Source organism: Arvicanthis niloticus, chromosome 2 (assembly GCF_011762505.2).
Source record: "Arvicanthis niloticus isolate mArvNil1 chromosome 2, mArvNil1.pat.X, whole genome shotgun sequence".
Lineage (NCBI taxonomy): Eukaryota > Metazoa > Chordata > Mammalia > Rodentia > Muridae > Arvicanthis > Arvicanthis niloticus.
The window spans coordinates 90989453-91017294 of NC_047659.1; the positions used below are offsets into that span (position 1 = coordinate 90989453).

The 27842-nt window shown below is 51.6% G+C and overlaps 3 protein-coding genes across 4 annotated transcripts in view; 2 read left to right on the top strand and 1 right to left on the bottom strand.

Annotated features, from left to right (window-relative positions):
* Positions 1 to 2683, top strand: part of Rtf1 (RTF1 homolog, Paf1/RNA polymerase II complex component) — a 56631-nt gene extending 53948 nt beyond the window's left edge. The window contains exons 17-18 of the mRNA XM_034495422.2: positions 204 to 315; positions 572 to 2683. Of these exons, the coding sequence (XP_034351313.1) occupies positions 204 to 315; positions 572 to 678 (219 nt within the window). The 3' untranslated portion in view covers positions 679 to 2683. The remainder of the gene's footprint in view (positions 1 to 203; positions 316 to 571) is intronic.
* Positions 2684 to 10146: 7463 nt separating this feature from the next.
* Positions 10147 to 18858, top strand: Itpka (inositol-trisphosphate 3-kinase A). The gene is made up of 7 exons (XM_034495851.2): positions 10147 to 10740; positions 16848 to 16944; positions 17020 to 17236; positions 17333 to 17537; positions 17756 to 17857; positions 18103 to 18174; positions 18285 to 18858. The coding sequence occupies exons 1-7, from the start codon at positions 10258 to 10260 to the stop codon at positions 18486 to 18488; spliced, it is 1380 nt and encodes a 459-aa protein (XP_034351742.1). The 5' UTR covers positions 10147 to 10257; the 3' UTR covers positions 18489 to 18858.
* Positions 18859 to 19122: 264 nt separating this feature from the next.
* Positions 19123 to 27738, bottom strand: Ltk (leukocyte receptor tyrosine kinase). Of its 2 annotated transcripts, XM_034495362.2 has the most exons (20): positions 27586 to 27738; positions 26956 to 27099; positions 26690 to 26861; positions 26150 to 26300; positions 25920 to 26057; positions 25642 to 25798; positions 25372 to 25554; positions 23584 to 23682; positions 22853 to 23005; positions 22302 to 22397; positions 21833 to 22028; positions 21262 to 21352; positions 21061 to 21125; positions 20748 to 20877; positions 20557 to 20654; positions 20322 to 20414; positions 20135 to 20236; positions 19867 to 20001; positions 19702 to 19792; positions 19123 to 19569 (listed from the first exon to the last, which is right to left on the bottom strand). In XM_034495362.2, exons 1-20 carry the CDS (start codon positions 27626 to 27628, stop codon positions 19252 to 19254), a joined length of 2655 nt encoding a protein of 884 aa, XP_034351253.1. In that variant the 5' UTR covers positions 27629 to 27738; the 3' UTR covers positions 19123 to 19251. The 2 variants fall into 2 exon arrangements, with proteins under 2 accessions (XP_034351253.1, XP_034351254.1); XM_034495363.2 differs by lacking the exon at positions 25372 to 25554.
* Positions 27739 to 27842: the final 104 nt, after the last annotated feature.

Sequence of the window (27842 nt, forward strand, 5' to 3'; positions counted from 1 at the left end):
TAGCCACCCCATGATGTACTTGATGTCCTGGGAAGTCCAAAGAAGGTTTCTGATCTCCTGGAACTGGAATTACGGATGGTTATGAACCATCATGTGGGTGCTAGGAACTGAATTCAGGTCCTCTGAAAGTGCTCTTAACCGCTGAGTCATCCTCCAGCCCCCTGCATTTATGTCTTATGTTTTGTTTCCTTGTCTCATTGCAGGGACAAGGAAAGGATAAAGATTTGAATTCTAAGTCAGCCAGTGACCTCTCAGAAGACTTGTTCAAAGTACATGATTTTGATGTGAAGATTGACTTACAGGTTCCAAGCTCAGGTGGGTGTGTGTTGGGGCTCAGAGGGAGGGCCCCAAGGACCAGACAGATTTGTGAATCTCTCAGCTTGGAGTCTTGATTATGGAGAAGGGGATGAAGAGGTCCCTGCTTCACTGTGATCCATAGAGCTAAAGTCAGATAGGCCACAGGTCAGTCTTGAGAAAGAGCAGGCTTCGGTCAATAAGGCTTCCTGAAGAAATGAAGCCAGAATCAGAAGTTCTGTACAGGTCCTTAGTTTGCCTGTTTGTTCTTTCCCAGAGTCAAAAGCTTTGGCCATCACCTCCAAGGCCCCACCAGCCAAGGATGGAGCTCCAAGGAGATCTCTGAACTTAGAAGACTACAAAAAACGACGGGGGCTTATTTGAGCACTCCAGCCTGCTGCTTCCAACCCCGCATGCCCCGCCATTGTCCCACCTTCCCTCTTTTCCTTTGATTTGCCCTCTTTGGGCTGGAGCAGCAGTGGAACTGGAAAGAGACTCTAAACTGCCAGTCATTGTAATATAAACCATTTGCTGTATAGACCTTCCTTGTCTGTACCATCTCCCAGCAACCTCGGGCTCTGTCTACCCAGTGGGTCTGGGTGGGTTGGGCTTCTTTCATGTCTTTAGGTTTGTGTTTGCCCTCCCCACCTGCTTTGGTTTGTGACTAGCACAGTTCAGCCAGTCTGCACATTCAGTATTACCATGGAGCTGGGGTTCTTGCTACAGCCCCTGGTGGCAGTTGCGGCAGCACTCAAGTCTCCTCTTCAGGCTGCCTTGGGCCGGACCACTGAACATTTGGCCCCTAACCCTTGCAGAGAGTGAGACTTGGCTGCCGTCCCCTTCCCTCTCATCTTTCTCCTCTTCCTGTGTCCATGGAAGAGGGATTTTCAAAACCAGTTTAGTTTCCAAAAAGTGTACATTTATGGGGAGGGAGGGGGCCTAATTTGAGTGAGCGTGTGTGTGTGTGTGTGTGTGTGTGTGTGTGTGTGTGTGTGTGTGTATTTTTTATCATTTTTTAAAATGCAGTACTCTTTGTATCAGTCTGTCATGGGTCTACAGCTGTTTCAGATTTTTTTGAGCTGTACTTGAGCATCTGAAACTGCAAGAAAGAAACTGATTAAATGTGATTCTTCTTACTAAACAGGCCTGACTGCTGTAGCTGTGTGACTTCCCTCCCGATACCCTAGCGCTGCCCTGCCCCACAGGAAACTCCCCTCTAGCCCCCTTGTCCCATAGGCTGTGTTCTGGCAGGTGGGCAGGAAGCTCATGGCAGGTCCCAGGGAGGGCAGCCAGAGGCTCTCGCTCCTTCCACAGGCAGCTGTAGCTTCTTGACTGAACGTAGCACATCTCGTCCCCACCCACTGTTCCTGTCTCTTCCTAGTGACGCTAGTGTTTGGCAAGAATAACATTTTGTTCTGGTTTTTTTTTTTTTTTTTTTTTTTTTAAGAAATAATTCAACATGAATGTGGAGAGCAAACAAGGTGTAAGTTGCAAATGCTACCAGCATGTGCAGTGGTGTGTGTGCCCGTTGTATGTCCGCGTGTGTGCATATATATGTGGTGAGCATATATATATATTGTGCAGCTACGGCAAAGCCAGCAAAGAGGTGTGTATGTTGTTATGAGACGTTTGAAAAGAAATAAGCTGACTGCTTGATAATCATTCTCAGGTGTAAAGCTCCAACTGTAAATAAAGTGGCATTTAACAAATTTTTCCAGAACAAAGTACAGCTGCCGATATCCAGCAAGCAGTAAGCTAAAGAAACGGCTGAGAGCCGCCGACCTCCACACAGTGCTGAGGATTCGCTCTGCTCTGCACTTCACTGACTTTTGTATAAGGAAGGGATGATGGGAAATCATGGAATTAAGTAGTATTTAAACAAAGAATGGACAAAATAGCTCTTCTGATCGAGTAAAGCCTCGGTGTTGCTTTATCTTAGTTTACATTTTTACTTTTTAAAAAGCAACAACGGATGGTTTTAAAGGAGTGTTGCGATTGTAGAATTGGAAAGTGTGGCCTGTGATCCAGCTTTGTTGTAGCTGTGGCAGAGCTGGGCAAAGGAGTGGTGATGGACTCGCTGCAACCATACATACTTGAAGAGTCCATTGACCCTTCTGAAGCTCTTTATAGACTGTTTCGTAAATGGGGAATCACAGACTGTTGAACGCCGCCTGCCCTCTAGCAGACTCCTGGAGCTGCTGGGACCTCTCCTATCATGTCACTTGGACTTTTTTTCCTTCTTGTTTAAAGGACATAAAATCGTAGAATCCATATACTCTGTGGAGTCATCCTGACCCACATGTAGATCTGTATCTAAATATTATTTGGATTTGGACAAGTGTCAATGACATAATGGCTGTGTAATAAAATTTTTATTAAAAATGCCACACACTGTAGCCCCTTTACCACTCCCCTCTGCAGCTGCTGAGATGCCAAAGCATGGGGCAGGGAGAAAAGCCCACCAAAGAAGAGCAAAAGTTAACCCAGCAACTGACCTGCCTGTCTGCTGATGCCAGTCAACAGTCAGCACCTATCTGCAGTCTCAGCCATGGCGGGACCTCTGAGCCAGGATCTCAGCCACTCACGGGACATTTGCTTTGTTCCACCAACTGGGTTCCTGGTGGGTCACAGTTTTTCTTCTGCTGGTGAATACCCTCAGTGTCCCCTCCATCACCCCAACTTCACTTAGTGTTGAAGGGCAAAGCACCCAAGGCTGTTGTCTACCCTTCAGTTCTGGGAAGAGTCAGTGTCCATATGCCTAGCTCATGCTGTCTGTAGATCTGTTGTCTGTCTGATTTCTGACAGGGACAGAGAAAATCTGTTTTTATTTTTCTGTGAAGTCCTGACTTGTCACTCAATCTGTAAATATATTTGTAAATAAACTCGATGGCATTTTAACAAGGGATCAGATTTGGTCCAAAGCTTGCATCTTGAGTGGCACCCATAAGAAGTCCCCAAGAACCTCTCCTTTGCCCAAGTCCACTCTAGCTTCTGCATCCCCAGAATGAAAATGGCTGTCTTCAACCCTTAAGCAACATCCTCACGATGGTAGTTCCCTGACCCAGCGTGAGCTCCACATGAGCATATATATGTATGCCGAATGCGCTGCGTGGCCGTAGTGAAAGCCTGCTCCTAACAGCTTGCTCATGACCCAGGCACAGTTCTTTTGCCTGCCTGTATGGAGCAGGATAGCCAGGGATTGAGTCTAGCTGATCTGCAATCCTGCCCTACACAGGTAAGACCTGTGAGGGCTCTCCACAGTGCTAAGGCTGCATCATACTTCTTTACCTGTGTTGACTAAGCAACAAAAAACTACAGTCATCCTCTGCGGAGATGGTAAAAGCCAGTTCAAGGCTGCCTGGTGTTGACAAGGTAGGACCTACAAGCACATCAAACTTGTTACCACTGCCTGACTGTTGGGTACAGAGAGCCCTTTAAAGCAGAGAATGAGTTGACAATCAAGCCACTTAGTTTTCAGTGTCTGGTTGCTGTGGGGCAGCCACTTGCACATCAGACAACAATGGAGAGAAGGAGAAAGATGGTTAACTTTGTATCAGCTTCTCTCAGGAGAGGAGACTGTTCATTGAATGGCCTAAGAGCTCTAATAAGCCAAAAAGCCACAAACCCAGCTCAAGATGTTTTTTTGCATGATCACAAAAACCAAAGGCTGACACTGGGTTTCCTTGAGCTGTACTGCGAGCTACAAGGAGCAACATTAATTAGTAAAAGGTCCACTGTAGCTATGAGGCTGTTCTAGTCTTGCCCCAGTCCTTGTGGGTGAAACTTTGAATGCTGTTTCTTTGCCTGAGGTAATACCCATCCATTGGAGCACAGGCACATCTAGGAACTTGAGCCTGCTCTGCACCTAAGAGCCAAGGGCCAGAGGAAGCACTTGGTACTCACCTCCTAGCACTACCTCTTAATCCCTAGGGATAGCCCTCGTCTCTGTGACACAGTACCTCATCTTTTAAATGGATAATGAGCTAGACATGATAGTCCATGTCTTTAATTCCAGCACAACCACCAAAACAGCTGTAGCTAAATTGGCAGTTTGCTGGGCATTCACACAAGACTCTGGATGCAATCCCCATCAGCACATGCCTGCAATCCAATAGCAAGGAGGTGGAGGCTGGACAGACAAAATTCAAGGTCGTTGTCTTCAGCTACATAGCCAGTCTGGCTTGGGGAATCTTCCAGAGGCCTCACTTCCCTTCCTTGTCATTACCTCTGGCCTTCCAATATACACCACCATCCATAAACGACCAAGAGTATTGGAAGTCAAGCCAGAAAAAATAGAATCTCATCAAACTTCCGGTTCTTCCCATAACTATATCGAAGCCCTGTCCAAAAGTGCAAGTTTCTCTTAAACAGTGGTGTTTAGAACGCTGATAAATGGGGAAAGGATCAAGCTGCATCCTTGATCGAGCAGACAGGTCCAGGGTTTCTGATCCCAAACACTTCGAATGCACAGCGGGAGGGACTGGGGAATGTCCTGTCGAGGGCGCGCCCGCAGCATTAAAAGCCCAGGCTTCCTGTCTGTTGGATTCTAGAAGCTCAGCTCGGCTGGTGGCTGGCTGCATAGGGTGAAGCTGGCCCGTTGGCACTAAGGGATCTGATGGGTCCTGTGTCTTGGCAGCCCAAGTAGGAGCACAACTGGAGGATGAGCAACAACTGGAATGGATCGGCTCCACCGCAGTGAGCACCTGTGAGCACTTGCACGGTGTCCCTCCCCCAAGCTTGAGGCACCCCTGGTGTTAAGGGAGTCTTGACACTAGCCAGTATGGCCTAAACTCACCTGTAGTGGACCCTAGCCTCTAGGACCCTGGGCCAATGGCAGCTTTCCAAGGTTCCTGCTTCTGATGTTCTGTGTACTCTGTCACGAGGCCCCCTGAGTGAAGGTCATACCTGCCAGAACTGGGTTTTAGTTGAGAGCCGCATCTCCTACTCTTTCACTGGGAGATACAGGGAAGTTTCCTAGTCAGCACTTACTGTAGGCAGACTCAGTACATCACTAGCATACATGGGTGGGGATTGAGCAGCCTGGGTTTCACACTCTGGAGTCCCTGACTGAAGGCCCTCTGGGAGGTCATCACCTCTAAGTCGCTGGCCACTATAAAAGGCTCCACAGCTACCTGTCCTCAGGAGACTCATAGGAACACAGGCCCCTTGAGGGACAGCAAACCTTGGTTCTGAAGTGTGTCAGGACAGACTGCTATAACATCACATACACAGGCACGGTGGTACATTTTGTTTTAGACAAGAGTGACAGATTATAGAAGGTCAGCCCTGCTATCATTTTGGCTATTCCAGAACACTGCCACAAAGGCTAAGCTATTGTATGCAACAGATTGCTAGAGAAGAGAAGAAACCCAGAGCTGAGAAGTATCAGAGGTTGGAACTGTCAAGAAAGACACCCTGTACATTTCCCCTTCCAGAAGGACTGCTCTTCCCCACCCTACAGCTGAGGTTGGGTCCAGGTCAGCCCTCTTTCTATAATGCACTGGGCATAGCCAAACATCAGAGTGACCACTTAAGAATGTTTGAAAAAGGTAAAGAAACTGAGAGACCAAGGTTCACAGTGCTCCCCTGAGGACCCATTGCAAACAGTAAAGGAAGCCCTGTAGTGTCCTATGGTCAGTTTTCTGGATGGCGCCTGTGTGGTTTTCTTCTATAAAAATGTGAAATAATAATCACGCCCAGTAATAGAGCCATTCGTATCCTTATAACCTTTGCATCCAGCACAATGTCCGGTTCATTGCAACTACTCAGTAGGCATTTGCTCAGTGAGCCACAGAACTCTGGAGTCTTATGCTCAGCAGTCTCTTAGAAGGATCAAGCTCCCTAGGGCATATGTTACTAGAATGAATTTTTGTACTAATCCCACTAGAGGAAAATGATATCCTAATCCCTCCCCTCCAACACTGAGCTAGTTCCACCGAGGAGGACCTAGAGTCTCAGAGTAAGGAGTCCCTCATTCAAGAGTGTATGCTTTCTTGCCCCCCCCCTCCCCCGTTTGTTTTACAGAGCTTTAGAGGAGCTGGAGAGATGGCTCAGCAATGAGAGTCCTCTAACAGAGGACACAGGTTTAATCCCCAGCACCCACATGGCAGCTCACAACTATCTGTAACTTCAATCCCAATGGATCCGATGCCTTCTTCTGGCTTCTGTGAACACTGGACATTCCCACATGGTACACAGCTATGCAGGCTAAAGACCCATACACACAAAATAAAGGTTTTGGGTTTTTGTTTTGTTTTGTTTTGTTTTGTTTTGTTTTTTAATTTAAAGACGCTTTTAGAAACTGCGCAGGACCAGATAGACGTGGGGGTAATGAGCAGTAATTTTGCTTCAGCACCTGGAGTGGAGGCAGAGGATAGAGATAAATTGGGCACACACACACACACACACACACACACACACACACACGCACGCACATGCACACACACCTCTCACTTTGCTCATTCCATTTCCAGGCCTCACCTTTTCCTATATTTTCGTCCCATGGCTGTTGCCCTCCAGGAGAAACACAGCCCTCACACATATTGAGTCCAGATGGCTAAGCAACAGAGAGAGGACTCAGGCACCTTAGCACCCACTATTTGAAGGTAGGAGGACTATCCCACTGATGTGCCTCAAGAAAACAGGTTGCAAGCTGGGTGTGATGGTACATGCTTGCAATCCCAGCCCTCAGGAGGTTGAATCAAAATTGCAAGTTGAGGGCTGGTGAGATGGCTCAGTGGTTAAGAGCACTGACTGCTCTTCCAGAGGTCATGAGTTCAAATCCCAGCAACCACATGGTGCCTCACAACCATCCATAATGAGATCTGATGCCCTCATATGGCTGTCTGAAGACAGCTACAGTGTACTTACATAAAATAAATAAATAAATTCTTTTAAAAAAATGCAAGTTGAAAGTCAGCCTAGGCCACATATCTAGATTCTGTATAAAAAATAAAAATAAAAAAAAAAATACTTTGTTTCCAATGACAGCAAGCTGGTCTGTGGCCAAAGCAGCGCAGCATTGACTCCCGTGGCCTAGCTCAGAGCAATCCCTCAAGGGCCCCCAAAACTTAGACACACTCTTCTATGCTCCTCACTTCCTTCCAGCCCTTTTGTTTCTCAACACACAGGAGGCCACACCCACCACACTCATAAACTGATTTCCTTCACATCCCTTCTCTCAAGCAACAAAAAGTGGAGGAAGCTGGGCATGGTAGCTTATATCTGAGGCCCTGGTATTGGGAGGCTGAGGCAGGAGGATTACTAGACTTGGAAGTTTACCATTTATTAGTTTATTATGACCTATCCAGGTCTTGCCTCAGTATGTTCCTTCTGTTTTCTGCCTGAAGTAGGTGGAACCAGACTCTTGCTTGATTGTATAAAGAACTAGAAGTTCCTTAATGAACAAAGCCTGTCAGCTGTGGTGGTGCATGCCTATAATCCCAGCACCCAAAGGCTCAGGCAGGAGGATTGCCCAGAGCTTGAGGACAAGAGAGACTACTTAGTGAGTGCAAGCTAGGTATGGAGGGACACGCTTTTAACCCACTACTTGGGAGGCAGAGACAGACAGATCTCTGTGAGTTTGAGGCCAGTCTAGTCTACACAGTGAGTTCCAGGACAGCCTGACACCAGAATGAGATTTTATATCAAGAAATTTGAGGAAGGGAAAGTAGGGAGGGAGGGAGGGGGTGGAGGGAGGGAGGGAGAAATTTAACATAACACACAGTGATAGAAGTCAGAGGCCTAGTCTGGACTCCCTAGCTGTAGTTTTAGGAAGTGCCCTAACCAGCATTCCGGGAAGTCCCTTCCCTCTTTCCTTTAGTGATGTAAGTGGGATGGGATGTACTGGCAGCCCCTGCTCTCAGTTCACACATTCCCTGCTGTCCTTATCCATCCACCTAGACAGCACATACCGTTGTTATTGTTGAGAAACGTTTTTACGTTTTTACGTAGCCCAGGCCGGCCACCTTATAATTATGCATGGATGGATGGCTTGAATACCTGGTCCTAGCAAAGGTAGCATAGGCATTCGCCATAGCCCGCAGCAGCATTCTTTGGTTCCTGCTACGGTAGACCTAAGACTTGGGCGAGTCCATGATACAAGAAGAAAAAGAATTGTTCTGGGTTTTCTCTCAGCAGCTAGGCTAGACCTTCAGCCCACGATTCCAGCATTGCCCACACGCTGCTGCCTGGCACACAGGTGCCCAGCAACATGCTCCCTCCTCCCTTTTCCTATTTCCTATGTCAGGTCCCACAGAGGACAGCTCCTCTGAAGTCCCCACTACAGGCTGGCAAAGCTCTGGACTCAAACATTCAGACACACACATCTCTGCCCCAGAAAATGTGTCCAGTTTCTCGTGTCCACGCTGATTCTTGACTTCTCCATGGAGGAGGCAAGTGTTCAAACTCATGTGGTTTTCTTTCTCTTTTGCTTTCATTCCTTCCACACACCACTTCCTCCTCCTCCTCCTCCTCCTCCTCCTCCTCCTCCTCCTCCTCCTCCTCCTCCTCCTCCTCCTCTTTTCTCTGTTGGTCACCTAGGGAACTTTTTTCTTTGCCAAAGGTTCTTCTTCTCCCTCTCCCACTCACTTCTCCTGGACCATGTTAAATTCTGGCTGAAGAGAGAAAAGACAAGCTGCAAACATAATCCTGGGCCTGCCACCAACAATCCCAGGCTCTAGGTGTTCAATGAGAGGGCCCTCAATCCTTTTAGGGGAAGGCAGAAAATTCTGCCTTCTGCTCACAGTAGCCTTGCAGTTCAGCTGAGCACCAGCAGAGTCCGCAGGCCCGTCCAGAGATGACAAGAAGGACTCTGAACCACATCAGTGTTCTCTTTCCAGTGTGCAGCCACAACTCTAGGCCATGTGGGGTTTTCTTCTGCTCACAGATAGGGAAATGGAGAGAAGGAGCCTGTATTTCCATCTAAGATATGGTGGCCTGAGGCACTGGCTATTTATTGCAACACCAAAAAGCACTTGCGTTTTGGAGTATCAAACCTTTTTCCTTCCTTTCATGCTGGGCATGGAATCCAGCACTTGTCACACACTAGGCAAGTGCTCTATCACTGAGCTACGCACTCAGCACCCATCCCTAAAAGTTTACTCTCACAGCAACCCTACAGAGTTGGCAGTTCCACTATGGAGAATCAGCAGTTCAGAGAGGCGAAAGGACTCTTTTTAGAAGCCACAAAGCTCCAAAGGAAGGGGCGGGGAGGGGGAGGAGGAGAATAAACAGCACCTCCAGCTAGTGGGGGGCTGGAGAGGGGCGGTGGAAATGCAGGCCTGGACTGGCTTGCGATACTTGGAGAAAGTCAGGCTCCGCCTCTTGACCTTGTTCTCTGCCCGCTGGGAAGTAGAGAGCTTCGGGGGGGATGGGGGTGGGGAGCAGTCTCAGCTCGACCCTGGCCAGACTCTAGTTAGGCGCACGCCTTGGGGTGTGGCTTCCTTGGGTGGCTGACGGCCTTGAACTCCAGATTAAGGGGCCCAGGCCAGAGAAAAGCCCCAGAGACTCAAAAAGACTTTGACCAGGAAGGTTGGAACACGGAAAAGAGCCCGAGAGAAGCGTGTGAAGGAACGGGCGCAGCTTCTTCCTGTGCAGGTCAAGACCTCTGGTTCGCACTGAAGGAATCCCTCAAAAGCCTCGGGAGGGCACAGGCTCAGGGACGGGGCAGGTCCCTCCAGCCTCCTTGAGGGCAGGTCGTGAGATAAGTCCGGGGACGGACCTACGTCTTCCCTGTGATACTCCGGACACTGCAAGCCTCTTGCAGCTGCGAGGGCCCCGGGAGGCCCGCGCTTTCTCAGAAAGTGAAAGGAGTGGGCGGGGGGCGCGGCCCGGCCGGGGCGGGGCCGGGCGGGCGTTGCCGAGGCTCCGCCCCGGGGCAGTCCCAAGCCCCGGGCGCTGAGCGTCTCCAGTCCCCGCCGCGCCGCGGGCTGGTGGGCTCGGCTGCGGCTCCGGTGTTGGGAGATGACCCTGCCCGGGCGCCCGACGGGCATGGCGCGGCCACGGGGCGCGGGGCCCTGCAGCCCCGGGCTGGAGCGGGCTCCGCGCCGGAGCGTCGGGGAGCTGCGCTTGCTCTTCGAGGCGCGCTGCGCCGCAGTCGCCGCCGCAGCAGCCGCTGGGGAGCCCCGGGCCCGCGGGGCCAAGCGGCGTGGGGGACAAGTGCCCAACGGGCTCCCGCGTGCTGCCCCTGCCCCGGTGATCCCGCAGCTCACTGTGACAAGCGAGGAGGATGTGGCCCCGGCCAGCCCCGGGCCGCCGGACCGGGAGGGGAACTGGCTCCCAGCCGCGGGGTCGCACCTGCAGCAGCCACGCCGCCTCTCCACCTCGTCCCTCTCCTCCACCGGCTCCTCGTCGCTGCTCGAGGACTCGGAGGACGATCTGCTGAGCGACAGCGAGAGCCGGAGCCGCGGCAACGTGCAGCTGGAAACCAGCGAGGACGTGGTGCAGGTACGGGCCGCGGGGGCGGGGCCAGCGGGGGCTGCGCGCCGGGGACTCGGCTCCCTGCTCTGCTCTGACCGGCTTGCGTCCCCCGCCGAGAGCCCAAGCGGGGGTCAGGGGACACGGGGACGGAGAGGGACCCCAGGACGACCTCTCGCCTTGGTTCTTTTTGGGGGACTAGGCAGGCGATGGTAGCTGAGCGCTTGGGCGTCTAAAGGAGGTTGAGGAGTACGCGACCCACGGAGCGGGAGCCGGCGGGTCGGCGGGCATACCTGGGTAACTGTCAGGTAGGGCTGGAGAGATCAGAGCGGGGTAGCCTTGCCCCGGGAGCCCTGAGAGAGAAAGGGGCGCGTGAGCTTTTCTCTCTCCTCCCCCTCTCGGTGCCGCGGCCCCACCCCCGCCGTTGCCACGGTTTCCCTTTCCTGAGTGGGAGTGGAGCGGAGCTCCTGGCTCTGCTCCGGAGCCGCTGCCGTCTGCTCCCCGGCGCGCGCACGAGGCGTGGACGCGAGAAGGGAGGGGCGCGGCGCTAGAACCGAGCGGAACCAAGATCCACCTGCTGCGCCCCCTCCTCGCCCTGGCTCCTAAGTGGGCAAGGTACACTGAGGCCGACAGGAGCTTGCTAGTCTCTGTCTGTAGTAGTATGAATGTTCCCGGGCCAATTCAACGGTCAGATATCACCGACCAGTGTGTGGTGAAGTCATTATTTGTGGTATGACCCTCCTTGACTGGAAGGAGGTTGAACTCAGGGCCTCAAACACGGTAGGCAAGCACAACCACCACTGAACTACATCCGCAGCCCTTTTCCCTTGACACTAAATTGCCAAGTTACAGTGAAACACAGTCTATAGTCCATTCAGGCCTTGAACTTGCGAACCTCCTTCAGTAATCTCCCTTGTTTTAACCATGGCCAGATAACTAAATTAACTGCCTGTGGACTGTGCAGCGTTGCTCTAGATGCATTTTACGCAAGCGTTCCTCGAGTGGAAAGAGAGAGAGAAAGACCGGGAACGCCCGGCTCTGCCCAGAAGGCCCGATCCTGGCGACTTCGAGAGTAAGACGCGCGCCCAGGTTGCCTAGACGCCTTGAGAAGAGCGCTGAGGTGTGGCCTGGGCCTTCTGGAACCGGCATCCCTGCACACTGGGATTGGACCGAGCAAGGGAGACAGTGTAACGACTCGAAGTGGCACTCTGACTCATAGACTTACAATACAAAAAAGAAAAGGGGGTGGGGGGACTCACAGCAAGGTAGTCGTCCCCCCACTTCCGGCCATCAGGTGTAGGTGGGGGGGGTGGAGGGGACTCAGTCACGAGTCCGCTGAGCCCTTCGTCCTGACAAGTCAGAGTACGATCGATCGGGTACGGTGGTCGTTCTTGGGGCGACTCTAGACTAGGAACTGAGGCGAATGTCGCCGAGGCTCCCCCAAGACCGTGGCTTGTGAGCAGTGGGAGGACCTCTGAAGAACCCAAACGTTAGATCGGCCACTCCCCTGCTCTAATCTCTGACACTCGAGAGGCGGGCCCCGTGAAGGGCGCGACCGGTGAGAGCCAGAGCCGGGAGGACCCGGGCTGGGGCGCAGGCACGCCCGCTTCCCTGTTCCTCCCGCCGGGACCCCCTAAAAGTGCTCAGGGAGAGGCTGTGCGGAGGAGGACTCGCAGTCTAAATCTGGGTCCAGTGTAGGTAGCTCTGGTAGGGGTCAGGACATCCAGGAGAAGCCCAAGCTAGCCGTTCCCTGCAAATCTTCATCTTCCTTTCCCACCTTGGGCCTGCTTCTCCGGGAGCCTGCGGGAGTAGGTCCAGATGGCCTCTCAGGGCCGTTCAAACTCCCAGGTTGTGTCCCAGGCTTCCCAACCCCCAGCCCGCCAGGGCCTCCCCGAAGGCAAACAGCTCCAGAGCTGCAGATAAGCCTGGAGCTGTTGACAGAGGTTGCCTGCGTCTGCGTGGAAGGGCCTGGAGCGGACTTTGCCTCACACAGGCCCCACACACAGCACGCTTGCTCAGGCGGCCTTTGAGGGCTTCCCTGGTCAGGAAGCAGAGCGGGTCCCTCTGACTGTTAAGGATGCACTGGGGAAAGATATGGTGCCTGCATTCTAGGGCTGTTGCCTAGCCAGCCCAGCATCTCACACCTGACCTACGGTTCTGCCTGTCTCACTCAGGCTCTATGACCTTTCCTTTACTTCTTAGGCGCTTGTACAGCTGCTCAGAGCAGGACATGAAGGGCTGACTGGGCAGCTTTGCTCCCTCCAGTGGCCTTTTCTCTGACAGAAGGAAAATTCAGGAACAAGAGAAGCTGAACAACCAAGGGAGACGCAGGAGACCTACTCCAAGGGCAGGTTCTGAGACTCTAAGGCCTTGGCTGTCTCCTCAGACATTTGTGAGAGTGACCCTAGCAGAAGAGAAGGTGTTTTGATTCTTATTCATCTGATTTTATTCTCTCAATAACTCAGGCTAGGTAAGGAGACCTGGATGCTGTCCCCTCCTGGACTCAGAACCCCCACACATAATTTTTCACTAATTATAGAGCAGAATTTAGGTTAACAGACTTCCTTTTTAAAAAGCAAATGCCCATGGGAAGGTGAAGTCGTGGGTCACTTATACCTTAGTGCAAATCATTTAGTGAATTTAAATTGCTTGCTCTCCCCACCATCACCACAGGGAGTGCTAGTTTGATAGGACAATTGGAACATGGAGAGGGTGTTGGGCTGGCAGAAATTTCAACCAGGATTGAAATTTCTCAACCTTCCTAATGCTACAACCCTTTAGTACAGTTCCTCCTGTGTGGTGGTCCCAACCATAACATTTTTATTGCTACTTCATAACTCTAAGTTTGCTACTGTTATGAATCATAATATAAATATCTGTGTTTTCTGATGGTCAGACAACTCCTGTGAAAGATTTGTTTGTCCCTCCCAAGGGGTTGAGAACCACAGATTGAGAACCTTTGTTATAGAGGCAGAGAATGAGAAGGAAACTAAAGACAGAGCAAAGGAATGGGCTGTCTGCAATGATGTAAGGAGCAGATGTCCACAGGCTTCCACGCAGAGCTTAGACAAGGAAGGGGTCTAAGGCTAGGACACAGCAAGTCCCTGCTTATGAAGGGAAGAGAAATTATCAGAGGGGCCTCCTTTGTCATTATCAGGACATACTGGAAACCAAATGTCCAGGCAGCGTATAGTTGGTGGAAACAGTCTCTCCTTGGAGGGAGGGGAGGGCCATATCTTCCCTGATGCTGTTTATGAACCAAAATCTTCACCCACCCACCAACCCGAGAGTGACTGTCTAACAGGCTGTTTGCTTTTACTTGTTTGTGAGTGCATTGTGTTCCTTGCAGAAGGAGGCACTCTTCAGAGGGAAGCAGGCAGTGAGTCGGCTCCCACAGCACTTACATCAACTGGATCCAAGTTTGACCTTATCAGTTATCGAAAAGAGAGCTACACCTTGTTATAAGAAACGTCAGGAGCTGTCTCGAAGGCTCCGCTGAGATGATGGGCAGGAAAGCTTTGTTACCTGCACAGTTAGAATCTGCTGCTTTTTGTTTATACAAGATCCACAAAACCAAGGCAGGGAGAGTTGGGTATAGCCCTATTTCATATCAGCTCAGGGACAAGTTGATACTGTTATCATATATTAATCAGTCCACCAAGTGGTAACATACACATTTTAAAACACCTATCTCAATGTTTCTCAGCCTGGCCTCAAATTCCTGGGGTTCACATAATCTTCCTTTTCCATCCTCCCAAGTAGCTAGGACTACAACCATGTGCCACCATGTCCAATGAACTGGCTTTTGTGAGGCCTCAATTGAGCCTTCAGTGCTTTTTTGGTTTTTCGAGACAGGGTTTCTCTGTGTAGCCCTGGCTGTCCTGAAACTCACTCTGTAGACCAGGCTGGCCTCGAACAGTGCTTTCATTGAAATCACAAAACCCCAGCTAGGTGTGGTGGTACAAGCCTTTAATCCCAGCACTCGGGAGGTAGAGGCAAGTAGATCTCTGAATCTCTAAGTTCAAGGCCAGCCTGGTCTACAGAATGAACAGTCCAGGACAGCCAGGTCTACACAAAAAAGAGAAACCCTATCTGGGAAAGAATGGAAGGAAAAAAGAAAGAAAGAAAACACAAAACTCCAAAAGGAAGGCTAGTGAAGTTCTCTCTCACAGGCCAAGCCGGGCCTCCCACCAGGATGACTACAGAACTAAATGTACCCTGCCTAAGTTCATTCTTGCCACACCCTCCCTCAAAACTTTGTTAGGCTTTCCAACCACACAAGCCTTTCACCATTGAAGGAAGAGGAGGCCCCTAGGCCCACCTCAGAGATTAAAACCTTCATAATACTGTCTGTCATGTGGTGTCCCATTTGATCCCCTAGAACCAAGGTATAAAAACTGCAAGATGATTGGATCACAGTGAGGAAGTTGGGCTGATCAGGAGCATAAGTGGGAGTCTGGAACCAGGGCATGAGGATGCTAACTTGATTTCCTTGTGTAGTGGGACTGATCTCATATTCATGCTGTGTACGGGCATCAAGATCATCAGAATTCTCAAGTTCAGTGTGAGAGAAGAGGTCTGGGATGTATACTCCATGCATTACCTTTCTGGAATTTTACTTGAGGTTTTGGAAGGAAGGGAGTTTTATAATAAAACTTAGATTTATTATGCAGCAAAATGCAAACCTTGTATGTATTTAAAGACTTATGAAAGGAGTTTTGAAAGATGTCATGTTTCTAGTGGGCTGCTTCTGGCTACACCCCCAGATCCCTGGGGATTGGACATGTGATCACGCCCTAGTGTGCCATGTTGGGAAAGTGAGAACAGTGTTGACCGTGGGAAGATGATCAGGGATGCTGCAGCAGTCAGTAAATGGTGGGGTGGGGTGGCTCGTGTTAGGGCAGCCGCTCCACCTCCACCTCACTGAGGAAATGGCACTTGCTTGGATCATTGAGCTAGGAAGTGAAGGAAGCCAGGACTTAAAGCGACTGCTCAGTCTCTACCCAGTGCCTTGTCACCAACCCCACCTCTTCCACAGGCAAGGCTTTCTGGTCACTAGAATTCTGCCACTTAAGCTACCTCCTCATTTCTTCCCTTTGGCAATGAAGCTGGTTCCTGGGTTCTAGGAAGACAAGCATCAATGGGACAAGGCTGCAAACAAGATACAGGAGTCAGCCCCTGCATATGTCAAAGAGCAGACACAGGACTGCTGAGTTTGAGGTAGAAGGTGGAAATGCTGGGATTGAGTTGAGCATAGAGTAATGGCCATGAGGCAAGAGATAACACCCCAAATAGGTACACTTACCTGCGGTTTTCTCTGAGACAATAGGCCTTCTACTTTGCATTTCCTGGTCAGACCTTAGGTTTCTTGATCCAGATCATAGCCAAGGATGCCTTGGGCTTTAGCTTTGTGTCTAGTAAGTGTGTGGGATCAAAGGCTCAGCTAGAGGTCCCGGGGAGCCTCGGGCTATTCTTTCCACAGCCCTGGCAGGCTGGCCTCCCTTCCCTGGTCCTGCCTGAAGGGTTGGTTGTGGTTGGTGTGCCCTCCTAAGTGAGACTACCAGGTTCCAGGTGAGTAAGTCCAGTATCTAAATTTGGCTCAATTCTCTCCAGCAGTTGGATGAGGAGATTCAAACTCAGTTCATTCATTACAATAGTGCTGAAAGCATAACTGTTTCCTCACTTCACAGATGAAGGAAAAATGATACACAGAAGCATTTCCTAGGCCTTGGTAGATATGCAGACTTTTAGTTCCATCCCTGGCTTACTCAAGATGTCCCTGTGATAGATCTCACAATCAGCATCAAGTGATTTCTGATATTCACTAAGTTCAAAAACCTTGACAGAGTCCACTCAATGGTAGAGCTAGATTTAACCCTGAGCCTTCTGGTGCTAAATCCCTGGCTCCTTTCAGACTATTTGAGTAGCTAGAACGACCTTTTCTCTGCTTGTCTTAGTACATGCCACACTGGCTTGCAATACATTTTCTATGGGTATGTAGCTGCTGAGTGAGTGGGTAGCAAATGCATGGATGAAAAACCTTAACTGCTTCTAGTGGGGTGAGGCCAAGTTGAATTCCTGCTCTAGAGGGACATCACTGAGATGATGACTTGCAGACCTGGACTTGTTGCTTTCAGAAAAGCCACTGGCAGAAGATCCGTACCATGGTCAATCTGCCTGTCATGAGTCCTTTCAAAAGGCGCTACTCCTGGGTGCAGTTAGCAGGGCACACAGGTGAGCATCATTGCAGGTGGGTGAGGTTGCTGCGACAGGAAGGCGTGGGTAGCTCTAACTGGTGCCCCTGTGCAGGGAGTTTCAAAGCTGCGGGCACCAGCGGCCTGATTCTGAAGCGCAGCTCAGAGCCTGAACACTACTGCCTGGTGCGGCTGATGGCTGACGTGCTGCGTGGGTGTGTGCCCGCCTTCCATGGCGTAGTCGAGCGGGATGGTGAAAGCTACTTGCAGTTACAGGACCTGCTCGATGGCTTCGATGGACCTTGTGTGCTTGACTGCAAGATGGGTGTCAGGTTCGTGTCCCCTCTCTTTGTCAGGCAGAATCAGTCGGGGGAACCAAGGACTGGGATAAAAGATCACATGCCCTGGCTCCTACCTGCACCTCACAGAACTTACCTGGAAGAGGAGCTGACCAAAGCCCGAGAACGGCCCAAGCTTCGGAAGGACATGTATAAGAAGATGCTGGCAGTGGACCCTGAGGCACCTACTGAGGAGGAGCATGCGCAGCGTGCCGTTACCAAACCACGCTACATGCAGTGGCGTGAAGGCATCAGCTCCAGCACTACACTCGGCTTCCGTATCGAGGGCATCAAGGTGGGTCAGGCTCCCCTCACTTTGCATGGCCTTTCTTCTGCCCCAACTTTAGTGCTCCTGCCCTCCTGCCTCAACCGTCACCAAGAGACACCCTCTAGTAACCTTATCTCTTGATCCCCAGAGGTTAAGGCCCCCGGGAGGTACCACTGCCCTTTGCATGATCCTCTCTCCCCTCAGATGGGTCCTGGTCTCTGACCCTCCTTGCCCACCTCCTTCAGAAAGCCGATGGATCTTGCAGCACTGATTTCAAAACTACACGAAGCCGAGAGCAAGTGACTCGAGTCTTTGAGGAATTCATGCAAGGAGATGCTGAAGTGCTGGTGAGCGCAGGCTCCCGGAGCCCTGAGGTTTGGACGCGCCTGTTTACAAGGGCGGGCGGCGCCTCTTGGCTAGTGTCCTCACCTGTGCTACCCCTAGTGGTAGCACTTCCCTTGTGGTTTTTCCTCCTCTCCTGTGTGAGCCACTACAGTATTTGCTAGGCAAGTTAAAATAAATGCATGGTGCTTCTCAGAGTCAGCAGAGCCGCCTTGGTGTGAAATTAATCTGTCCACTCTGACTCTTCCAGAGGAGGTATCTGAACCGCCTACAGCAGATCCGGGATACCCTGGAGATCTCTGATTTCTTTAGACAGCACGAGGTAAGAGGTGGGTGGGCTCAGGGCTGGGTTTGTGCTTTATAAGATTGAAAATGGGAAAGGGGACTGTTTCTGGGAAAGGCTTGAGGCCTGACTGCCATGGGGGTCGGCAGGTGATTGGCAGCTCACTCCTCTTCGTGCATGACCATTGCCATCGTGCTGGTGTGTGGCTCATCGATTTTGGCAAGACCACGCCTCTCCCCGATGGCCAGATCCTGGATCATCGGAGGCCCTGGGAGGAGGGCAATCGTGAGGACGGCTATTTGCTGGGGCTGGACAATCTCATTGGCATCTTGGCCAGCCTGGCTGAGAGATGAGGCTGGGCCCTTTTCCCTCAACGTGGGCCAGCTGGTCAGACAGATGTGGACCTGTGGCTGCATCCCCACCATGCATGCCGGCAAGAGACTGGAACCCCGCTGGGCGGGCAGTTCACATGGTCCTGCAGGACCAGGTGCCATCCATTAAGGGGGTGCAGCACATCAGGAGTTGGCTTCCGCACAAGCCTGTTACCCAGAGCTGAATGACACTAATTTATAGGAGGGGAAGGAAACAATGGGCTTCTCCCCCAGCCCAGCTCTTCTCAAGTGGCTTTGCCGATCCAGAATTGTCCTTCACAGGTATATAGACTTACTGGTCTAACTTCCTACACTACAGTGGACACCCTTCCTAATAAAACTCAAAGATTCAGCTTCTGTGACTCAAGCCTCCTCCCCTTCACCTCTGGTTCACTCTTCCTCAGTTCTAGACTCCTTCACATTCCCTCAGAGAACTGAAGAATTAGAAAGGTTGTTTTATTATTATTATTATTATTATTATTATTATTATTATTATTATTACTAAAAACATTTGTAGCACTGGAATGGGCCAGAGGAAAGATACTTATGGGGAGTGGACAATCTAGGATTCTCAACTGACTCCTGCAGTGGGTGCTTGGCCTCTGGTTCCAAAGACCAAAGACTGAGAGTAGCCCAGGCCCTTCCCCAAGAGGGTCTGGGCTGGTTTCCAGTGTAGAAAGGCCAGGCTGCCAGGACATCCCTGAAACATGCCTGAACATGCAGCACAGGCTGCAGGGGGCAGAGGCTACTGGATGCCTGGAAAGGAATTCGAGAAGGAGCCATTGCTGAGGTCAATGCCTGAATCTTCACCCTGGGGGCCCCTTGGAGTCCAGGAGCCATAGGTGGGGTTCCAAATGTTCTGGAGGCATTTGGGTTTGAGGGTCTTGAGGCCAGAGGGCAGCCACGAGCCAAGCAGGCCTCCTCCCCGGCCTTTCAAGTTCTGGGAACTCGGCTTTGGGGATTTAAGACCTTCCAGAGACCTAGTTCCCAGCCCAGAGGCCCCTTCCTCCTCTAAAATGGACCCTGGTTCCATGGGCAGGGGTGAGTTCAGCACATCAGGGTCCTGTAATGGGAGAGTTGGGGGAATAGGGAACCACATGGCTATTTTATGGCTTTCTTCCTGCCCTACAGAGCCAGGGTAGTTAGAGGGGATCAAAGGGATATTTGGGAGCTGGGGGTCGGGTGAGGGGCACACCTGAGTGCAGTATTGAATATGCTCCAAGATGCTGGCAAAGTCAGGGCGTAGCTCAGGCTGATGCTGCCAGCACTGGGTCATGATTCGGTACCTAGGGAGAGGCAGGAGTTTATGTCTCCCAAAACCTTAAGATACCTCCCTCCCTGGGCAGCACTGTTAACTCACACTGGCCCAGGACAGTTCCTAGGAGGATCCATCCTGTTCCCTGTGGCAATGAAGTCTAGAACTTCCTGGTTGGTATATCCGGGGTAGGGCATATAACCCAGTGAGAAGATCTCCCAGAGCAGGACCCCAAAAGACCTATATCAGAGGTGGAAGGAACAAACAAGACCCATCATGTGTAGTGTCCCCTGCTGTCATATGAGGTGGCATGAAGGGGATAGACTTAGTTTCAGGGCAGAGGAGGGGAGAACAGTAGGGGACATGCTATTACCAGGAGTCTGTCTTGGATGTGAAAAGGCCCTCCAGGAGAGCTTCTGGGGGCATCCACTTGACTGGTAGCAAGGTCCTGCCCCCCTTGCGGTAATAACTGGCCCTATATAAAGGAGAAAGAAAGTGCTGAGTTTTTCCAATACTGTCAATGGAGCAGCAGCTTTCCCACCTCCCCAATTCCTGCTCACTGGTAGATATCTCTTGCCATTCCAAAGTCTCCAATCTTGGCCACTCGGCTGGCTCCGCTGCAGCTAAGCAGACAGTTACGGGCAGCAATGTCTCTGTAAAACAGACAAAATACTCGTGCCAGAACACAGGCACTCTAGCTCTTTCTGATATGTTTCTTTAAAGGTTGTATAGAGAGAGGGATGTTCTGAGGGGACAAGTGGGCCAAGGGTCTCCTGAGTCAAGATTGCTTCCAACCTGTGGATGAAGTGATTTTCCTCCAGGTAGCGGCAGCCCTGTGCTATATCCTGGGCCAGCTGTAATAGGTCCTGCATGGTCAGAGGTGACAGCAGCCCCTGAGTTGGGCAGAAGGCGCATCAGCTGATCCAGATCATAGAAATAACTGGTCAGGATCTTAGCAGGGTCGGGGAGCCCAGAGGAGGCCTTACCGGGTGTGGTCTGCTATGCCTCAAAAAGCTCTTCATATCCCCACCAGACATCAGCTCCAGCAGAATGAGGCGAGGGGCAACCCGGAAGCTGAGCCCCACGCAGCGTACAATATTCTGATGGCTGAACTTGCTAAGTGGAGATGGTGCATATACCCCATCACCAGTGGAGAGAGAAGCATTTTCTAGATCCAGTTAAAGTGCAGAAAACCTCTGTGCCCTAAAATGCTGCCTCTCAACCCTAAAGAGTGGAGAGGCCATTCCTGTAGGCAGGTCCTGCCTCCCACCACACCCTCCTGCCTGCCATGGGGTGCACCTGATGATCAGAGCCTCCATGAGAAAGTCCAGCTCATCCTGACGGGAGCAGAGCTCCGGCAGAGTCTGAGGAGGGAATGCAGACAGAGCACTCCTGAGCTTTGGCTGAGTGCTTTAGGAGGGAGATTAACAAAGGCTCTAGCAGTAGTCAGTTCTTCCATATGCTTGCCACAAGGGGTAAGGGAGCCTTACCCCTTCTCACCTTGATAGCCACTGGAAGAGGGCTGGACTCCCCAGGAAGACCAGTCACTAGTCCCTCATACACTTCCCCAAAGGCACCATGGCCAAGGGCTCTAGAAGAGGACAAGATGGAAGGAAGAGGATAACACAGACAAACGGTCTAGAGAGGAGGTAATGCCCCTTTATCTCTTTGGTTCCCACCCCATAGGCCCAGGTGACCTTCTTTGAGCTCTCTGTGGGCCATGAATGCTCTCAGACACAAGCTAATGCTGACACACAGAGCTGTGGCCAGAGTCAGGGTCCTAATGGAGGATAAGGCCTTTCCTGTGCTAATGCAGACCCTTCTGGGAGAAAGGCAAGCTGTAGGCTCCAGAACAGTCATATTCTCAGGTCTCTGCACTCCAGAACTAGGGCAAGAGCTGACCCTATCCATGTTCCTTGGCTTTTGGAAGTGGGAATGGGGATGGGATATACAAGACTTTTTCTTCTGTACAAGAAATTTAAGTTAGATGCTCTCTGGGATTCATGACAGGAGGAAGAATGGCGAGGGAGCTCAAGGTGCATACCATTGCAGAAGGAGGTCAAGGACTCACCTGAGTAGAGTGACATTGGCTGGGGAAACCTCAGTGAGCCCTGGGGGCAGAGGCCAGGACTGGGCAATGCTGAGCCCCACCTGACAATAATAGGGATTGGGGGCTGTCCTGATGGCAGAGGTTCGAAGCTTGCTCAGCTCAAGCTCAGGGCCTGGCAGCCTGGTCCCCCACAGGCTCTGACACTTCTTCTGGTTCACTGCGGATGAGAGTGTGAGGAGAGAGGTATACTGTCTACCTGTCCATCAGGCCCACACTGCTTTCCCAGGCCCAGAACACCTTTCCAAATGTCCTTTCAAATACACATTTCCCCATGACTCCCCGGCACTACCCTTAAAAGCTGAGAGGAATCTACCATTGCTCTGTGGGGGTAAGGGCCATGAAGTCAGCCACATTTACCTTAGAACCACAGAGAAGCCCGTCAGCCTAGTAGAGAAGGTAAGCCTGCATCAGCCGTGCTGGCTGCCCATACCTAGAATTAGGACTCCACACATCATAAGGAGACTCAGTGTCAAGGCTGCTATCACAGCTCCCATCAGAGTCAGAGGACTTGTGGTGGTTGGCAGGTCTAAGGAGAAAGAACGCCATCTCCAGCAGGAGGCTCCTCTGTCCCTCTACCCTCAAGTATTTTTCTCATTTGTCTTGTGTTTTGTTTTGTCTTGTTTAGTTTTTGAGACAGGGTCTCCCAGTAACCCAGGCTGGCCTCAGACTCTCAATTCTGCTCTAGCCTACTCACTGCTGGGGTTACATGTTTGTGCTCCTATGTCTGGGTACCCTTAAATCTTATCCATGCTTCAAGCCCTTTCTCAGTGTTTACTTTCCCACAATGCCACCCACAGTTGTCCTAGACAAAAGCAACTCTCCCTCTTGAGAGTCCCTTAACTATTTGATACCTTCCATAGCAACTGCCATTTTTAGATACATAGCTATGTCTAAATATCCGTCTTGCCTCCCACACTGGCCTACATGTTCTTGACAGGAGACTATGCCCTGATGCATTTCCAATGCTCTACAAAGACATACCCATGCAGGTGATATTATCCACAGCTAGCTCCATGCCCTCTGGGCATATGCATTGAGCCGTCCAGAGCTCTGCCTGCCACTGGCAGTCTTTGGAAGGGCAATGACTGCAATTGGGGTACTTTCGGATCTCCACCTCCCCATGGCCCTCTGTGACTGTGAGTAAAAAGAATAGATATGGTGGGGTGGGAAGTGGGGATGGAACATACAGAATTTTTCAGCCGCATGGCTATTTCTAGTCAAGAGGGTAGAGTAAGCAGTGGTTCCAACCACAGCAACACGCAGGGTGATGTCAGAGCCCCGGGGACTTCTTTTCTGCTGACTGATTTCATTCAGAGATAGACAAAGGCATGCATGCACATGCTAGTGAAGTCAGAATCTGTTTTCTCCTTCTACCATGATTTCAGGTCATCAGGCTTGAGAGGCAAGGTTTTTACCAACTGAGCCATCTTGCTAGCCCAGAATGGGGATATCAGTCAAGCCTGTATATTACATCTTCTGGGACCCATGAGCCCTGAGTTGTTTGGAGAGAATTCATAGCAAGGAAACTTGCCTAGCAGTCTGGAATACCTGTACTAGAATCTCAACTCACAGATGCTTCTCAAATGTTCCTTTGCCATTTAAGAACTGGGTATCAAACAGCTCAGGGAAGATGGTACCTATGTATGGTTGTGGGTCCGGGGATTGAGGAAGATGGATGGCCAGGCTGAGAGGCAGGGGTTCAGGGCAAATACCTGCCAGAGGCTGTAGGTAGAGCTCACCGCTGGGGTGGACAAAGGATATGCCATCTTCCCCATTAGCCCAGAAGAGGTCAGACTCAGAAGTATCACCACCTTGAAATGGAGAGTGATGGAGGTTTAACTACAAAAAGGAGATTGATGTTGGAGGAAGAGCACCCAGCTGCCTTGTGTGAGATGCTGACTTATGACCAGCAGGAAAGCTACCATCTCCCATTGTAAATCCTGTGTGGCCTTCTCTACAGTAACACTGCCATATAGCTGCTGAGGGGCTAGAGAAGTGGGGACTGGATGTTCTGCTGAAACCCAAAGACCTGGCTTAGCCTGGCTGGGACCCCTTTTCTATCTGAGCCCCTCCAGACTACATACTGAGCTGTGAAACAGCAATGTTTAGCCCACAAACTCCATTCCTGTGTGAACAAAGATGTGTTGTAAGTATTTATGAGCAGTCCAGTCTTGATAGACCAGGGGTTCTATTTCTTTACATCAGTATCCCCAAACTCTAGAGCATCCTTAGGATGGGTTAAAACAGATGGCCAGCACCTCCCCTGCCATCATAGATTCTGGAGATTGGCCATGCATTTCTCCTTAAAATTAATCATAGTAACCAAGGTTTTTTTGTAACTAAGTTTTAATCAACGAATAAAAACTATGTACTTATTGTATACAATATGATACTTTGAAATGTGCATGCATTGTGCAATCATTTAAGCCAATAAACCATTGTTTGTAGCAAGAACATCTCAGAACTACTCTTTTAGCCATGCTGTTGAGACTCGGGATGTAGCCTTGTGGGAGAACATTTCTCTAGCATGCTCAAGGCCCTGGGTTTGACCACAGGCTGGGTTTTATCCTCTACACTGACAGAACCAAAAATATTAGTATTAATTGTGATTAGTATATTGAACTAAAGATAACTTAAATGGACTCCTTCTGTAATTAAGTTTTGTTTTAATGTTTGACCAACATCTTCCCAGCTTTCATCCCTGAATCTTTATTTCTAATAACTTCTGTGATAAGCACACTTTGAGAATTACTGACTTAAACCATTCTTACTCTTAACCCTCCCAACTCAGCATGCTAACATAACAAGACTGGCCCTAAATTCCTTAGACTTGGGCAGAGTAAGGATTTGTTTTTGGAACAGGCACTTGATTTAATTGCATGTGTGATTTGGAATTGATTTAGGTTTTTCTTTTTAGTTTTTAAGTCAGGGTTCCGTTATGGAGCCCCGGCTGGCCTGAAAGTCACAGAGATCTGCCTGTTTTTGCTTCTCTTGTAGTATGGCTCAAGGAATGTGCGAGCTAGCCTGGGTAATTTGGCCCTTTGTAAAAGACAAAACAAGACCAGCCTGGTGGGTGGTGGTGCACACCTTTAATCCCAACCCTTGGGAGGCAAAGGCAGGTGGGTATCTGTGAGTTTGAGGCAAGCCTGGTTTGCAGAGGGGGTTCCAGGACAGCCTGTCTCAAAAAAGAAATTAAGTCTTAAACAAAACAAAACAACAACAAAACCCCAAACAAAACAAAAGAAAACAAAACAAGACCAGTCTGTAGCCCAGCCTGGCCTCAAACTCACTCCACTTAGCTTAGACACCTTCTGCCTCCAGCCTGCCTGCAGGCGAGCGTGCCACCACGCCCAGGTCTGACCAGGTCTGACCTTTGTAAGAGCACCTGCTGGGGCCTGGCACACTGGAGAGTGGGACATTCCCCATCTATCTCCTGGAAAGCTCAAGCCAAGTTCTTAGGCTCATATCACACGGGCTGCCCTCCGGACCGGTGCACCTACCCCGGTAGCCGCCACCACCGCCGCCCGCCGCGCAGGCCCCGCCGCCGCCCCCGAAGCCTCCCGCCGCCGCCCAGCGGAGCGCAGCCCAGGCTTCCGCGCAGCCCTCGCCGCCCTCGGCCCCTTCCCGCGGCGAACGTCCAGCCTGCGGAGAGAGGGCCCGCGACGTCCAGCCGCCCCCTCCACCTGCGAAAGGACAGCAAGCGACGGGCAGTGGCGGGGCGGGGCGGAGCGTTCGCCTCCCCGGCTCTCCCTGTGGGGCGGCGCGCTCACCTGCCGCACCTCCTCTCCCGCCGCTGCCCGGCGCCGCCGCGCGGGTCTCCAGCCTCTCGGGGACAGCTTGAGTCCGGCCGCGGTCAGGTCGCCTCCCGTAGGACCTCCCGCCGCCTCCTGCTGCCACCAGCAGTGGCTCTGGCTCCCCTGCGCGCAGCTATGGGGCCAGTGGCCGATCAGGGGCCACGCCCGGGTCCTGAGCCCCCGGGAGCCCAGAGGGAGAGAGGAGCCTGGGACACCCAGCTGGGGGTCGAGGCTACAGCACCCGGTGCACTTACCCGGAAGATGTAGGTGGCTCCCCCGCCACCCCCGCCCCCGCCGGCCCAGCGTCTCCAGCCTGGGATCCTTTCCGTCCCATCGGTCATCGTATGCTCCCCAAACTCTCCCAGACAGACGAGCTGGCTCTCGGGGCTCCCCTGGGTGGCACCAAGGTGAAATGCTGCTGACCAGGACACTCTCCTCCCCCAGCTGTCGCCCCGGGCGTTCCTGTCCCACTCGCTCCGCTTACTCCCGGACAGGCGTCCTGGCCCTGCTGCCCCACAAGGATATACACCGGCTCCCCGCGACTGAGGAAGAAGACTGCCGAGAGGAAGATGCCGTGCGCCCGTGACAGGTGGTTTCGGGCGCCCTTGCCGCCCGCTGCTCCGTAAGCGGAGATCCTGTGGCAAGAGAGAGCACCGGTCCGCGGTTCCGTCCTGGGCGCCTCATCGGGAACTCGCGGCCCGAAAGCTTCCTAGGGGACTTAGATGGACTGTGGTGAAGGGATGGGCAAGACCGAGTTTACAGTTAGGTTCCACGTGTATTTCAGGAGTGTTAATGGAGATGGTGGGAAGAGTCAAGCCCTTATCTGGAGCCACCGTTGATTAGGTGGCCGTCCTGTCTGATGGTTAACATGGAAGGACAGACAATCGAAGCAACTGACACTAGGCATCGCTGCGGAATGTTTTAAGACGAACATGTACGTGGTGAGGCTCTGGGCCCTGCTTCCCTGGACTGTAGGACCTCAGCCTCACGGGTGATTGCCACCCTCTCCCTGCCCAGCACTTACAGATACTGGCCGGTGTCTGGCGCCCGCCACACCTGCACGCCTTTGAGCCGCCCGGCAGCCCCTACTGTCACCATCACGCTGCTTCCTGTGTATGCCCCGTCGCACTGTGTTTGTGTGGGTCCCCTCTGGCCGCTGGCGCCACAGGTGTTAAACACCCAAGGCCCCCGCGTGCCTAGGTGCAAGGGAAAAGGAAAAAGTAGAGTTCCTGTCCAGGCCTAGGGATCTGGAGAGGGTGAACCAAGAAAAGGGAGGAGCCTGAAGCTCACCTAGAGAATTTGGGAGGGAAGTTGGCTCCAATCTATTGGGCGTGGGGGCGACTTTCTGCTCCTGGGAATTGGGGACCAGCACCGGCAAAGGCGAGGGTGTTAGAAAAGATGCCTGGAATTCCGAGTTGGAGCAAAGAATAGTTCCTGAAAGGTGACAGGGAGGAAGAGGGGTTAGAAGAAGATGCAAATGTGAAGGGAAAGACATAAGAGATAGATAGCCACTCAGCAGTACCTGCTAACAGCCATACCCCAATGCAGCCCCGGGGTAATTACAGAGCCTGAAGCTAGATATCTGACACCCAACTTGGTCTTTCAAGCCTTACAAGGTGTCTACATATATTACATCCTCTATTTCAGAGTTCTCACGGAGTAACTGGGGCTGCACCAAGCCCGGTTATTCAGCACCCCACCCCCACCTTCTTTTCTCTATCTTCTTCCTAAGTAGTGCCGAGGCCCTACGTGATTCTGAGATTTGGACGTGCTCCGTACCTTTCTTGCTTTCTTGCTTGTGCTTTCTAGAAGCACAAGGCCACCTTAGAAGGAACCATTGAGATCTACTTGGTCTGCTGCTAATGCAGCCCCAAGTCTAGGTGTCTCTGGTTGGCTGGTACCCTGACAAACAGCACTTACCGGCAGCTCCCAGCCACAGCAGCAGCCGGTGGGAGCAGCCCATCGTCTGATCCCTTGGTTCCAGCTAAGGATGATGGTTGAGAACTCGCTACTCTGGACTCTGGCTGCGGTTTATAGGCGTGTCCAGCAGTCTCAGTGCCATCCAGCAGTCTCAGTGCCATCACCACTACCCTACATCGAGCTGGCCTGGATACACCCACGTCAGACCTGGGTAATAGGAGGAAAAGGCGGGGCAAGCAAGGTCCTCAGGCTTCCGG

Excerpts from the sequence above, each read along its gene's own strand:
- Itpka (XM_034495851.2), top strand. The coding sequence starts at position 10,258 with ATGACCCTGCCCGGGCGCCCGACGGGCATGGCGCGGCCACGGGGCGCG. Across the intron at positions 17,237-17,332 it reads GACTGCAAGATGGGTGTCAG|AACTTACCTGGAAGAGGAGC; the intron begins GTTCGTGTCCCC and ends TGCACCTCACAG. Across the intron at positions 17,858-18,102 it reads AAGGAGATGCTGAAGTGCTG|AGGAGGTATCTGAACCGCCT; the intron begins GTGAGCGCAGGC and ends TGACTCTTCCAG.
- Ltk (XM_034495362.2), bottom strand. The coding sequence starts at position 27,628 with ATGGGCTGCTCCCACCGGCTGCTGCTGTGGCTGGGAGCTGCCG. Across the intron at positions 20,237-20,321 it reads ATGGCAAGAGATATCTACCA|GGCCAGTTATTACCGCAAGG; the intron begins GTGAGCAGGAAT and ends TCCTTTATATAG. Across the intron at positions 19,570-19,701 it reads ATATTCAATACTGCACTCAG|GACCCTGATGTGCTGAACTC; the intron begins GTGTGCCCCTCA and ends CTCCCATTACAG.